General features: G+C 42.3%; 1 protein-coding gene across 5 annotated transcripts in view; it reads left to right on the forward strand.

Annotated features, from left to right (window-relative positions):
* TAB3 (TGF-beta activated kinase 1 (MAP3K7) binding protein 3) overlaps nt 1-14,913 on the forward strand; it is a 1,373,830-nt gene that overhangs the window by 1,000,650 nt on the left and 358,267 nt on the right. For all 5 annotated transcript variants that reach the window (XM_044072385.1, XM_044072386.1, XM_044072388.1 and 2 more), the window contains exon 3: nt 10,408-10,568. In XM_044072385.1, the coding sequence (XP_043928320.1) occupies nt 10,408-10,568 (161 nt within the window). The remainder of the gene's footprint in view (nt 1-10,407; nt 10,569-14,913) is intronic.

The raw sequence follows: 14,913 nt of genomic DNA on the forward strand, positions 1-14,913 counted from the left end.
GTCCCCCTATTGGGATGACTGGCTTCTACTGGCCTTGTCAAAGGAATTTATGGTGACATCCCTGCTGTGCTTACTCTTGTTGTCCAAAGTTTGGATGTCTTCACTAACTGGATACCCTCTGACCTTATTCTGTCTGAGTGTTGCTTTCATTAGTGGGGAGTTGGGCACTTTCTAGTGCAAGTCATTTCTGCCTCCAGTGAGGGGCCCAGGAGGTCAAGACTTTTAACAGCCATAATGAGGACATAGTCTAGAAGTGGCTAGATTTGAACCCTTTTGTATTTGCAGGATTTATTGACAGCAGCCCCAGTATTCTCTCTGGCTTTCTCATGTGTGATGTGAGTGTTGTAGTGGACTGTAACAAGTGATATTGAGTCCACCATTTCCTTACAGTCTGCTTTTGATGTTGGACTCTTGTTTATAAGTTTTGGAGTAGTGGATTATTTTTAGCAGTCTTTCCTTGCTGCAACTGAGTCCATTGCAGATTCAGATGACAGACACTTTACTTGTGAGGGTTGGGAGCCCACATTGGCTTTTCTGCCATTCAGAGGAAGCTGTCTCCTCTAAAAAGGGAGGATGTTCTTCATCTCACATTGCTGCAGTCCTTACACTTGGGTAGTCCGCTGTCCTCGGTCGGCCCGAATATCAAAGTATTAGGCTGACGTCGGTCAAGGCGCTTAAGACTGACATCAGAACGTCAGGGTACAAATGCGCATGACCGACGTCATATCCTCAGTCTTTTTTGCCGCATGGTCCGATGCAGAAGCAGCGTTGCAAGTGCCGTTCGGCGTTCTGAAATTTTTCGAATTCGGAGTTTCAGACCGAGTCAAAGTTGGCTAAGTACCCTGTTGGGGAATATTTTCGTTTTTTCTTGCCTCAGTGGTTTACCGGATGTCAGAAAAAGTGAATAACTGTATTTCTTGTGGGAAACAGATACCGCGTAGAGATTATCATACTTTGTGTATTCCTTGTTTGGGGCCTGAGCATGACGTTGTTGGGTGTCGCTTTTGTGCTAGGTTCAATAAGCGCACTATTAAGCGAAGGTTAGCTTGTGCCAGGTTGGTCTTCGGGAAGCGGTGCAATTATAATATGCCGTCGGATGCTCCGACGCCCGCTTCGGCGAAGAAGCACAAAGACAAAGCAGCTAAACCCAGGCAAGAAGAGTCGTCCGTACCGGACGCCGGTTCTTTAGAGGTGTCAGTGGAACCGGTGGTTCCGCCGGAGGCTTCTCTGGAGTCCCAGGGGGAGACTTTGATATTGCAGGATGTGGCCTCTCAGGAGGCAAGTCAGGCTGAAGGGGCTTCTCAGGTTACTGTACTCCCCTCCCTTCCTAGGGTGGTTAGGCCCTCTCCTTCTGTTTCCAAGGCTTCTCCCAGAGGCAGGCCAGGTTTAGCTTCTGTTGGTGTCACTCCTAGTTCATCAGGTTCTGTGCCCAAGAAGCACATGCTTAAAATGGCAGAAGATTTAATTACTTTGATTAGAGGTTCTTTGCCCCCTCCTGATAAGAGGCCTAGGGTGGAACCAGAGTTGGGGAGTTTTGAGCAGGCTTGGATGTTTCAGAGTCTTCGGCTGAAGACTTGCAGGAGTATTCTCCTTATTCTGATTCTGATGTGGAGGATTCTACTCCTTCTGCTTCTCCTCCAGAGGATTTTTCTTTTTCAGAGACTCTTCATTCCATGAGGGAACATTTTAAGTGGGAAGGTCAGGACTTCTCTGATTCCAGGAAAAGGCTTAGGGAATTTTTGCTTTTACCCCAGCATAGGCCTTTGGCTATACCACCTGTTCTGGATGTTGTGGAAGATGTGTTTGCAGAGGCTTCACTTAATCCTGATTCTTTGCCTCCTGCTCCTGTTAAATCTGACAGGTATTACAGGGTTCCTGAAGCTCATAAATATCTTTATAAGAGTCCTAGGGCGGACCCAGAAACAGTTAGTCAGGGACCTAAGGGCGTCAAGGCCTCTGTTGTTAAAAATCCTTTTCCTCCAGATAAAGAGGCCAGAGCTTTGGATAGATGGGGAAAGAAAGTCTATACTTCTTCCACCTTAGCTATGCGGGCTTTGAATTGCCAGTTTCACATGTTGAAATATCAAAACTATCTTCTTTCTCAATTGAAGTCTAAGGTAGATGCTCTGGCGGAAGGCATTGAGTGTAAAGAATTACAAGATTTGGTACATGTTTCTGAACAGGTGGGTAAGCATTCTTTACAATGTGGTTTTGATGCTGTACAGGCCTCGTCTAGGGTGGCTGCCACTGGGTCAGTTCTTCGCAGGCACGCCTGGCTGAGGGATCAGAATTTATCTGACCATGTTAAGACAAGGATTTTAGATGCTCCTTTACAGTCTGATGTGTTGTTTGGTTCACCTGTGGAGGCAGTCTTAAAGAAAATGGAAGACAAGGCTAAGTCTATGCAGGCTGTTAAAGATTTTTTGCAAGTTCAGCCTCCGAAGTTTAGTAGGAATTGGCCTGCTAAGGGGTGGATGTACCCTTCTTATGATTCACAGTCTAGGGGAAGATCTAGACGTGGTAGGGGCAGAGCTCAGGGCTCTTTCAGACCTAGAACAGGGAGTTCACCTGCACAGTCTTGGTGAGGGCAGGGGCCAGTCCTTTCGTAAACAGGCCCAATGACCTACCTTTTCAGCTGCCAGAGCCTTCTTGTCTGGCAGCGCCTTTGGGAGGAAGGTTGACACTCTTCAAAGAAAATTGGAGTTTAATTACCCAGGACAGATGGGTGTTGGATATCATACACCAAGGTTACAGGTTTTATTTCCATACCTTGCCTCCTTTCAAAGGCATGCCAGACGTTCCTCCTCAGCAAAGAATAGAGGCTCACAAACAAATTTCTCTGCTACTTCAAATAGGGGCCATACAGCCGGTCCCTCTGCCAGAAGTGGGCCTAGGATTTTATTCTCGCCTGTTCCTAGTACCAAAGAAGGGGAACACGTGGAGACCAATTTTGGATTTATCTATCCTCAACACTTATCTGGACATTCCCAAGTTCAAAATGTTGACGTTACGACAGCTTTTACCTCTGCTGGGCAAAGATCACTGGATGGTGACTCTGGATCTCAAGGAGGCTTACCTTCATGTTCCTATCAGGCTAAGTTGCAGGAAGTATCTGCGTTTTGAGCTGGGACTTCTCATTATCAGTTCTCTGCATTGCCCTTTGGCTTATCTACTGCGCCCAGAGTGTTCACGAAGGTTCTGGCTCCAGTGATAGCTTTCTTCAGGCTAAAAGGAATACAGATCTATCCTTATTTGGACGATTGCCTGATTCTGGCCCAAGGAAAGGACGAACTTCTTCATCATTTGCAATATGTGATAGCAGTGCTAAGATGCCTGGGGTATTCTGTGAACGAAATAAAGTCCAGTCTAGTACCCTCTCAGGACATGTGCTTTCTGGGTGTGAGACTGAATACAGCATCCCAGATGGCCTTTTTGACCCCGGACAAACAAAAGAATCTTTCCCTTTACTTCCATCAATTGTCTCATCAGTCCAGGCTGACTGCAAAGACAGTCCTTCAAGCATTGGGGTTCATGGCATCTTGTATTCTGGTGCTTCCCAATGCCAAACTGCATATGAGGAAGCTACTATGGTATCTCAAAAATGTATGGACACAGCACTGCCAAGATATGGACACTGTCATTCAGATAATACCTTGCATTCAAAAGGAATTTTTGTGGTGGGCTCAGGAATGTCACCTAAACAAGGGACTCTCTGTGACCCGGCCAGAGGCGAGTCAGATTCTAACGACAGATGCCTCAGACAAAGCTTGGGGAGCTCATCTAAATGGAAAGTGGATTCAAGACACGTGGCCTGCCAGACTACAACATCTACATATCAACTTGAAGGAGATGTTAGCAGTCCAATTTGCATTAATAGCTTTCAAGGATTTACTTCTTCCAGGGCAGGTGTTGGTTCTAACAGACAACACAACTGTCATGTGGTACATCAACAAGCAAGGGGAACACATTCTTATCCTCTATGCAGACAAGCAATGATTTTGTGGGAGACTGCTCTCAGTTTACAGGTAAATCTTCAGGCAAGGTTTCTGCGGAGCACAGAACTCCTTAGCAGATGTGTTGAGCAGAAAATTATGGATCCCCACGAGTGGAAATTGGATCCTCATGTATTTCAGAAATTGACAGTGTTATGGGGAACTCCAGACATAGATCTGTTCGCTTCTCCACTAAACTACCAGCTGCCAAAGTTTTGCACAAAAGGTTTCATCCCACAGCTTGGAAAGTGGATGCTCTTTCATTCAATTGGAGCAATCTTCATGTGTATGCCTTTCCACCTCTGCCTCTCCTCCCAAAGGTACTTCTAAAGGTCAGACAGGACAAGCCAAAGATGATTTTAATAGCTCCAGATTGGCCTCGACAGCACTGGTACCCATTACTGAGAAGTCTGGTACAGGAGCCTCCATGGCCTTTGCCTTGATTCCACACCTGCTGTCTCAGGAGAACAGTCATTTACTCAATGTCAAACTTCACTCTCTTCACCTAACAGCCTGGCATATTCTGTTTTAAACCCTGGAGGGTCTCAGCTTCCACAGCAAGTTTTGAATGTTATTTTGGAGGCCAGGAGACCTAGTACAAGGAAAGTGTACGCAGATAAATGGAAGAGATTTTTGTTTTGGAGTGCAGCAAAGGAATTTGATGTTTCTAAGCCTAATTTAAGTGTGGCTCTTCAATATCTTGCTGAGTTACTGGACAAAGGTTTGTCCTTCTCTTCTATTAAGGTTCATGCTGCAGCAATTTCTGCTCACTATGACTGTGACCCACCATTGTTTTCTCATCCTTTGTTTAAGCAATTCCTTAGAGGGGCAAAGAATATAAGACCCCCACGTAGAGCTCCTACTCCTGCTTGGGATCTCAATTTTGTGTTGGAGAAACTCACTCTACAACCTTTTGAGCCTGCAGCTACTGCTGAGTTGAAATATTTATCATGGAAGACTGCTTTTTTGTTGGCCATTACCTCTGCAAGAAGGGTTTCTGAATTACAGGCCCTTATGGCGGTTGAGCCTTTCTTAATTTTCCACAAGGATAGGGTATCTTTACGTACTAATCCTTCCTTTTTGCCTAAAGTGGTTTCTAGTGTGACTTTAAACCAAACTATTCATTTGCCTACTTTTTATGCAAACCCCCAAAATAAAGGGGAAAAGATTTTGCACACTTTGGATATACACAGGCAGTTGCGATATTATTTGAGCAGAACTAAAGGGTTCAGGCAGTCTCAGCAGTTATTTGTTTCATTTGCTTTGGGTTCTCAGGGCAAGCCTGTGTCAAAACAAACTATTTCTAAGTGGATTGGGTTTTGTATTGCTTTCTGTTATTCCCATCATGGTAAGGAGATTCCAGCTGGGATTAGGCCTCATTCCACTAGGGCTACTGCCACTTCTACAGCTTTCTTAAGGGGGGTGGCAACTAAAGATATTTTGGAGGCAGCTACTTGGAGTTCATTGCATACTTTCTCTAAGCATTACCACCTTCCACTTTACTCTAAATCTAGGGCTGGTTTTGCCACTGCAATTTTACAGGGCATTTTGGCAGCTCCTACTGCTTTATAGTTTGCCATCCTCCCTTACCTCTGCTTTGGGATTCTACCCAAGTGTAAGGACTGCAGCAATGTGAGATGAAGAACATAGTACAGTTTTGTACCTACCATAAATGTAGATGTTCGAAGATCCACATTGCTGCAGTCCAATTTACCCTCCCTCCTTTCCCCTCTGTGGTTAGAGGCGGTTGTGTGGTTTGGGTTGTGAATATTGTGGATATTATATATATTGTACATATAATTAGTACAAGGGTGGTTGGTTGTTTTTTGCTGTCTTTTGGTTGTGACCTTTCTTTTTAGGGTCTTCTGACATCTGGGGCAAGAAAAGACTGAGGATATGACGTCAGTCATGCGCATTTGTACCCTGACGTTCTGATGTCAGTCTTAAGCGCCTTGACCGACGTCAGCCTAATACTTTGATATTCGGGCCGACCGAGGACAGCGGACTACCCAAGTGTAAGGACTGCAGCAATGTGGATCTTCGAACATCTACATTTATGGTAGGTACAAAACTGTACTTTATTGTTAGACCAGTTAGAATTGCCAGCAGTTCTGCATACCGCAGTGGCTTTGAAGGACAAGCAGAACCATGAGGCTCTCCTTATCCCACCTAGCTACTAAACAATTGCTTGGATAATGAAGAGGATATATTGGGACATTTGACTGGGATTCTTGGGTGATTGAAGCTAGTAAGAAACCATCTACATGGTACGCATGCTCTGACAAGCAGTAGAGACTCTTTATTTGGGCATAGTGCTTTCATGTGCTTCCTGATTTGGAGAGCAATTGTTTGCTTATATAGTTATCATGTGTTACCCAAATACCGTATATTTTATGTGTATACATTATTTAGTACAGAATTAGTCAGCATTTAGCAGTTCAAGAAAATTGGAGGACCCAGGGAAAAAAATATTCAAAGATGGGGAATATGCAGTATGCAGATTTTGACTTGATAACCAGAGGCAGGCTTTGAACCCTGGACCCAGAGCCATGTACATTACCCAATGAGCCAGTGTGCAGATATTTCTGACTTAAGTGCCTGTATGATTTTTACCTTGGCTGGTCAGTGGCCCTTGTTTACAAGTTTTCTGTGTCTGTGCACATAACCTTGTAGAAATCAAGAAGGTTGTCCAGCATTAATTGGTCAGTCATTTAGTTCCTTAAACTGATTCTGCATTGCTGTCCTTTCTTGAAGAACTTCTTGCCTCTATGACACTTGCATTTTAAGTCTGACTGGCTTTTCCTTCCACTGTTGAAGAGTAAACTAGCATTGAAATTTGTCTCGTGCAAGATGCTGTTGCTAGTGGCCATCATTGCTAGCTGTAAATTTTCTCAGCTTCAGGCTTTTGTATATAAGGAATCATATCTAATCTTTCACAATGATTGTGTCTCCCTCAGGAACAACCAGTATTTCAAACAAAAGCAATTTCAGAAATGTCCATAAATCAGTCCTTCCAGCCTGCCCTCTTAAGAGAGTAAAAAATAATGAAGGAAGCCCTTCACACCCACTGCCAGCTCAGGTTCTTCCTGACCTAATTGCAAGACTATAGGAAGGCATGACGCCAGCTGTTCATTACTTTTGTTCTAGGATAAGACAAATTGGCACTTTCTAAGCAAGTCATCTAGTGAAATAACAGGTGTATTATATTTTGCTATCACAAGTTACCATTCTACAGAGGTGCTGTAGAAAGCATTCTGACGAACAACCTTGTAGTATAGTATGGAAGCTGCTCTACCTCTGAGCACATATTCTTCCAGTGAGTGGTGAAGACAGCCGAGAGGATTATTAAGGCCACTTTACCACCTATCCACGACTTGTATTTATCCTGATATCTCAGCAGGGCCAGAGGAATAATTAAAGAGTGCACTCACCCTGCTTACAGACTGTTCTGCATCAACAAAGCATATGTTGTAGAACTACGAGATTCAGGAACAGCTTCTTCCCTAATCTCATCATGCTGTTGAATTCTAGTAACCACTACGCTCCATGATGGCCATCTGGGTCAGTAGAAACTGTAGAGGCTTGTCTCAAACTGTGCATTAACCTGGTTACCAGTCTCATCCAATACTTAGTGCAATATTCACCATGACTGTAACTTATAGGCCATCTAGGGCAGTAGCAGTGTAGTAAAATATCACTTCTTTCAGTGCAATACTTATTGCAAATTCATAAATTAACCATAGTGCAATACTCTAAGGTCCATAGTGCAATACTCAAATGTCTCTTTCTGTGCAAGGATCAATGCGATCTCATAACCAAGTTACCTATGCAATACTAAAGTCTCGTGCAAGTAAGTGTTCACTTTGAAAAGTGTTAAAATGTGTTTCTAATTATGTGCAGTATTAGTCTGTCTACCTGGGGCGGCCACGGTGCTGCAGTGGTTAGCGTTGCCGCCTCATAGCAAGAGGTTCTCCGGTTCGATTCTTGGCTGGGGTGCCTTCTGTGTGGAGTCTGCATGTCCTCCCTGTGGTCGCGTGGGTTTCCTCCCACATCCCAAAGACATGCAATAGGTGGATTGGACATTCTAAATTGGCCTTGGGTGTGAGTGTGTGCATGTGTGTGCCTTCTGTGGAAGGTTGGGTGCCGGGCTGGCAACTTGACACTGTAAAACTCCACTGCCAATCATGAGCGGACAGGTGAAAAGCCGAAAGAAGAAGAAAGATTAGTCTGTCTACCTGCATGTCTGTGATGTAACATCTAGGTGTTATGTGTAAATGTCTTTGAAAATAGTCTATATGTTGTCTGCACATTCAATCCAGAGAAACAGAATTTCGTTCACTTTTTGCACTTGTGTGATTTCTGAATCCCAAAAAAGTCTACTTTGACTTTGCACTGCTAATTTGAAAATGCTTCTGTCAAAAGCTACTCCACCAGGGGCATGATTGTTTCCAGTGCTTGCTTCAGGAATGTCTTTATTGCAAAACTTTGTCATATGAGTTCTTGATAACTGGCTCACACCATCACAAATCACTACTAGTTTGGCTGGAGTACAGAAAAGCTGATTATGTTTTGGTGCTTCAGTACTTGGGGCTCATCCTGCTGAACCTTTGCCTGCTAGCTGTTTTCTGAATTGTGTCTTTCTTCGGGTTGTGTACTGCTTGGGATTTTTCTGCATCTTAGACCCATTAAGGAAGGTCCTGTCACAGATTGATTTCAGCAAGAACACATCTGTTGGTTAATTACCATCTTGCCTGTGCTTCTGTATCTGGATATCCGGACAGCTTGGAGTTTCCTGGAAATCAAGCAAAATAAGAATACTTGTACATGCATGTATATATATATATATATATATATATATATATATGTGTGTGTGTGTGTAAAATATGGATCTATTTTTATTCACTGAAAACACATTTCACTGAATTACATTTCATCCACAGAAAATCGCTGAAAGCTCAAATCACGGAAAACTCATTTCACCAAATCACATTTCACTGAATGCAGAATACTGCAAGGCAAGTAAAACGTATGTGCCCTTTTCCCCACTGTAGTGCGATCTGGGCGTTAGTATATATAGTTGGGGGGTGAAGTCCCCCACCTAGTTTGCTTTTATATTTATGAATCTCATTTCACTGAAAGCTAACAATAAAGTAGGTGGGAGGCTTCGCCCCCTACACCCTCCCTAACTATATATACTGACTCCAGGATCATACTACAGTGGGGAAAAGGGCATATACGTTTTACTTGCCTTACAGTACTCTGCATTCAAAGAAATGAGATTCGGTGAAATGAGTTTTCAGTGATTCGAGCTTTCAGCGATTTGGTGTGGGTGAATTGAAATTCAGTGAAATGTGTTTTCAGTGAATGAAAGTAGACCTGTGTGTGTGTGTGTATATGTATATATATATATATATATATATATATATATATATATATATATATATAGTGGCTGGAGGCAAACAGTGCAGTTCAGGACTTGGGTCTTCTCTCTTCTGGCATGGAGCATGTCACCATGACAAGTTGACTTGGAGGGTATTTGTGCCCTTGAGTACTGAAGCTTCATAGAAAAAGAGCCTTGTTATCCAAACTGTAGAAGCAGCAAGGAAGGTTACCTCGCAAATGGTCTGATAAGAAAATATTTTATCCTTTTGTTAAGTTGCCTTTTAATGGTTGACTACCACAGTTTAAAAAAAAAAAACATTTAAAAAAAAATAAAACCACCTGTTACTTGGACAAATTCTTTACAACTGGCAATGTTACCATTTAATACTTTGGTAAAGAGGGCTATCTAGGGCAGGGTAAAGCGGGTGGCTGACCTGGGAGCGAGGTGTTGGAGAGCACAACCAGCAGATGCCAGTGGTTTAGTAGCACAGTGCCAGTATTCAGAACTTAATGTCAGTACATGGCTGAAGCACATCATGTGGAATATTTTAGCTGTAGCAACCCATTTGTTATATTTGTAGCATGCAGTTTACTAAAATTTCAGAGCAAAAACTTTTCATTGTTGTCTACAGCATTTTTTTGTTTTTTGCTCAGAGTTGAGGGAAGTGGCAGATTGGGGAGCTGCTCAGGGTACCAGATAACCAAACTGTGGTTTTGTTTTGGTACCTTTGCTTATATTAATTTTACTAGCCAGATCAGATTCTACTGCATCTCTCTTGAAGGACATTTGTCATTTAGTATTGTTAGCACCAAATTTCCACTTCCCCTCCTATGAGTCTTAGGTAAATATCTTGCAGGTATGTATGCAAGATGTTTGCAAGAAAGAGCTACTGTGTTTACACATTCACATTTTCATGTGTATTCCATGAAATCTTTACATTTTACATTGCCTTTGGAACTTTTTATAGTCCATCATTTGCAGTTTCTTGGCTTTTTAACCTGCTGTTTTTTTTTCTTTTCAAAAACTTTACAGCTTTGCTTCTTCATCAGCGAGCAAGAATGGAGCGGATAGCTAAACAGCTAGAGCTAAAGAAGCATGAAATGGAGAAGCTAAAGACTGAAGTGAACGAAATGGAATATGATCTTGTGCAGAGACGACTTAGGAAAGTCACGTGGTGCACATCAAACCCAACTGTATGTCAGATTTATGATCTTTCGACTACATTTTTGGGCTTGCTTTTTAACAGGCTATTTAATCTTTTGTATGATGCAGTTTGCTAGGCAACTCTGGCCAAGGTTTTAGGTAGCTAGATATGTCAGGCTTTGATTATAGCAGATCCTATCTTTTAGTACTTGTGTATATTTATGAATTTGATGCTGCAAAAAGGCATTTAGGTTCATAGGTTCATACTAGGCTATCTGCCCTGGGGCAATTATAAGCCTAGCCCGATTCTGTATGGCTTACGCCACCCCTTGATTTGAGTATACTGTGCCCTTTAAGGTTTAGTTTACTGTGGCTCTATCTAATAGTGACACGGGAGTAATCCCAGGGACAAACCTACGATCCCCCATCCACTTATCGAGATTCTTCTTGAAGAGATTCAGTGAGGTGCTCTGCCTCACATGAACTGGAATTCTATTCCAGAGTGAAGGGAGCCTCTGGGTTATGAACCTGTCCCTCCAGCAAGTTCTATTTATTTCTGTGCTGAGGTTCAAGTCCCTCGAGCGTGTGGCTCTAAGGGATTTAGATTTACTGAGGTGGAGCATGTCAGTTAAGAATGTTTTGCTTTTAAAACACTGACGATTGCTTTAGCTTCGGATCATAGACTATCTGATATACAGAGTTTTTGTGTTTGTATTATGGTGATCTTTTCTTCTGCCATCAGCAGGAGTTACTTCCCGTGGCTGGTTTTTCCCCAGCCTTGCTGGGTATGCCTTAGAAAGGAGCTTTTTCATGCCCGTTGAGCAGCTGGCTTTTTGCCAGAATTTGTAGCATATTTATCACAGCGCTTAGAAAAAAAGTTGCTATGTAAATCTTTTTTCCTGTAGTCTGAGTGGAACTAAGACATTTGCAGAGAGGTGCTTCATTTTTCATTGTGATCTTAAGCCACAGAGTACCAGCCTTTTTTTCCACACTTTAAAGTGAAATTAGTATGAACTCTGAATGTGAACTTGAAATGGTACAGTACTGTTCATACTGTGTATTCTCTATTGATGGCTTTCCATGATATTTTTGCACCCAGCGCCCATATCCTAACATTCTTTGTCATGCTTAGAGGTGAATTCTAGGGCATACATTTTCAGATCTTACTTTAAGGAGCTCACTGCATTTGCTGCAGTAAGCCAACAGCTGCTTTGGCCATATGCAAGTCTTTCTGTCTAAGTTAAAGAGCATGTATACCTCATTTTTCTGTTTTTGCTTGCTGTTTATGCAGTTCATGTCTTCTCCTAGTATCTGATCTGTTATTACTGCACAGTTCTTCCATTTAAACCTAAAAAAAAAAAAAAAAAAAAAAAAATTATAGACCTCTTAAGTACTCCACTGATCATCACATGGCCTGTCAGGACCTCCACAGTTGCTGATGCTTTGTCTGTGGACAGTTGAAAGCATCAGTAGTGTTACAGTATTTCAGGTTGGTGACTTCACCGCCAACAATTGTCAGTCCGTGGCAGTGATGGCAATGATCCAGAGCATGGTCACAGGCCACCATGCCTTCAGTGACTTAAATGCAAGAGCATTGTTTTCTGGTAAGAGATTGTCCACTGAACCTTTCTTGGGAGGTTGTAGAGCTTTTCCCATATGCCCATTTTTGGGAGTGGGTCCCAGCCTGTGGCTGCTACCAAGACACTCAGGATGTGTTTCAGAGTCTATTTACTGCCCTGTACAGTTGCTTCCCCTCTGCTTTACTGTGAAATTATCTGCCTGCCATTAAGCATTGCAGCAGTCCCCATTTGTCCAGTTTTACTATATGTTGGACCCCAGGGTTTTTTTTTTCCAAGCACCTTTATTGAATTATCTCTTGTGACCTAGGCAAATTTATTCTAGCCCATCCTAAGTGTGGACTTTGGTAAGTTGTTCAGTAAGTTGTCAAAGACTGTCACTTGATAGCTAAGAGAGTGAGTGATATATCAGCTGTTTGAATGAAGTAGTAGTCCCAGCTCGAGTCTGTCATGCCCCTTGCACAACCCTAGCATGCTTTCCATCTGTCTCTCCCACACGCATGTTCCTGTTGTGTTGCTAACTCATTGCGCTTGTTACTTATATCTACTTTTAGAATAGGAGAAGTATAAGACCTCGTCTTTGGATGCCAGCCAAAAAAGATTCATCCCCTCTCCTCCTTCATACGTTTCATATTTGCTAAATTTAAGGTATATGCATGTCCTTGTGCTTGAGATAAACTTGAATAATGTATATTCATCTCTGATAAAAAGTCTTCCAGCTTTTCCCAGTTAGGGGTCAGCACAGCAGAACTCTGGTCCGCTAATGATTAGCAGTGGATTTTTACGGTGCCGAGCTGCCAACCTGATGCCTAACCTTCAAAGAAGGCACACTCGTTCATGCACGCACCTACCTGCATGGCTTTAAATGTACCTTGACCGCTGGGAGGACATGCAGACTCCACACACAAGGCGCTCCAGCCAAAAATCAAACAGGAGAACCTCTTGCTGTGAGGCGACAACTCTAACCGCTGCACCACCACTGCCCAATGTATATTCATCTCCGATAACAGTCCTTTATGAAGACTGTCAGGTTCAGTGAAGCGACAGGTAGCACACTCTGTTGCTAGATGACAAGATGGCTGTAGGTTATATTCCCACACCAGATAATTTGATTGCTAATATTGCAGTGCAGCATTGGGGAGAATGCTACACTCCTGAGCGTATTAACTTTCAGGTAAGATATTAAGCAGAAGTGCCATTTGCTTGAGTTGTTTGTAGCTCATATGGATGTAAAAGATTCCATGGCACCTATCAGAAAGAGTAAGGAGAGTTCCCTGATGCCCTGGCCAAATTTCCTCTATTAGAATAAATACCACCTTGAGTCTTTCCTGAAAACAGGCCACTAGTCTACAGGAGCTGACTGGAAAAAAAATGATGGATGAATAACTAACTAAAGACTCTTTCTTTGGAAAAGCCTGCAATTTAGGAGATCATCTTAAAAATGTCATTTTCTTTCCTTCAGAAGCATCTTGTGTTTGAGGAATTATGGTTATTGGGTTATTCCTCATGCTGATCCTGTTGTAAAAGATGCCATTTTTATTCCTTGGTGACAGGTTGTGGCTTTTCAGTGCTTGGAAAGGCTCACTGTTGTTACAGGTTGCACACTTAATGGCCTTCCTTCTGAGCTATTCCCTTATGCTGAATTTTAGGTCATTTTCTTATTCCTGACTAACTCTGTAAAACCTGAGGATTTGGTTACTCTACTCTTGTGGTGGGGATTCCAAGGTTATTGACAGCATTGAGCAAGAGAATTTTTTCCTCTCCCAGAGCCTTTAATGCTTTTTTTGCCCATGAACTTTTTGACTTAAGGCAAGAGGTTTCTTATACATCACAACCTGAAGGCCTTAAGGCTCACAGTGTGAAAGATCCAGCTGTCATTCCTCTCGGACACTTTTTCTAAGGACCTGCATTTTGTCTTAAGGGCAGCTAGGACATGTAAAAATAGAAAATCCTACATAGCAAACTGGAAAATATTCTCCTCTTGCTGGCAAAGGAAGGGCCAGGGCCCAGTCAGACATCACTGCCCTTGATCCTAAAATACTTTTTAAAATCAGGATTGTCATATGCCTTATTAAAGGTGCATTATCTGCCATTTCAGCATGCTTGCCTTGAGAACTTCCACTTTTCTCTTAATTACTTGTAAAGCAATTCCTCTGGGGAGTCGCATACCTTAATCCGTAGTATCTCCCAAGCCTTTAACTGCAATTATTGGTTGATTCTCAAACATTGGCCTATAATAGATGCATTCACAGAAGTAGATGACTGTTGGGAATTTAGTTATTTTTCAAACGCTGATGCTTACAGGCACATAGTTATTGACTTCCTGCTTATGGATGTGGTGTTTGTCACGTTGTTACTAATACGTCAAAGAAATGTTATAAAAAAATAAAAGTAATAATGAGAATATAAAGTGAAATTTGTGGAGAGAAAAGTTTTATTTATTTGCTTGCTTGTTTGTTAGCTAGTGAGTGAGCAGCACCATTCACAAACCTTTCTGGTTATGCCTTGGGTTAGAAGATAGTGGATATACATGCACAGTGGTTTACAAAATCTGTAGAAAAAGTCAGAGATGCAGAGGGAATGTAGGTTCTGTAATAGAAAACTAGAAACAGTTGTACATCTTGCTGCTGGCTCTGATATTTATGGATCTGTAGACCGAAAGGAACAATAACATGACACGATTGTTACATTGGTATTGTGAAAACACTACAGCGTACAGATAGCTGAGAAGCATTGGAAATATGTGCTACAAAGAATTAACTGAAAATTAAGACATACTGATCACATGGTGTCATTCATTTCCAGCAGTCAAGAAAGT

This window comes from Protopterus annectens, chromosome 5.part0, assembly GCF_019279795.1.
Source record: "Protopterus annectens isolate FY-2018-M chromosome 5.part0, PAN1.0, whole genome shotgun sequence".
In the NCBI taxonomy this organism is placed as follows: domain Eukaryota; kingdom Metazoa; phylum Chordata; order Ceratodontiformes; family Protopteridae; genus Protopterus; species Protopterus annectens.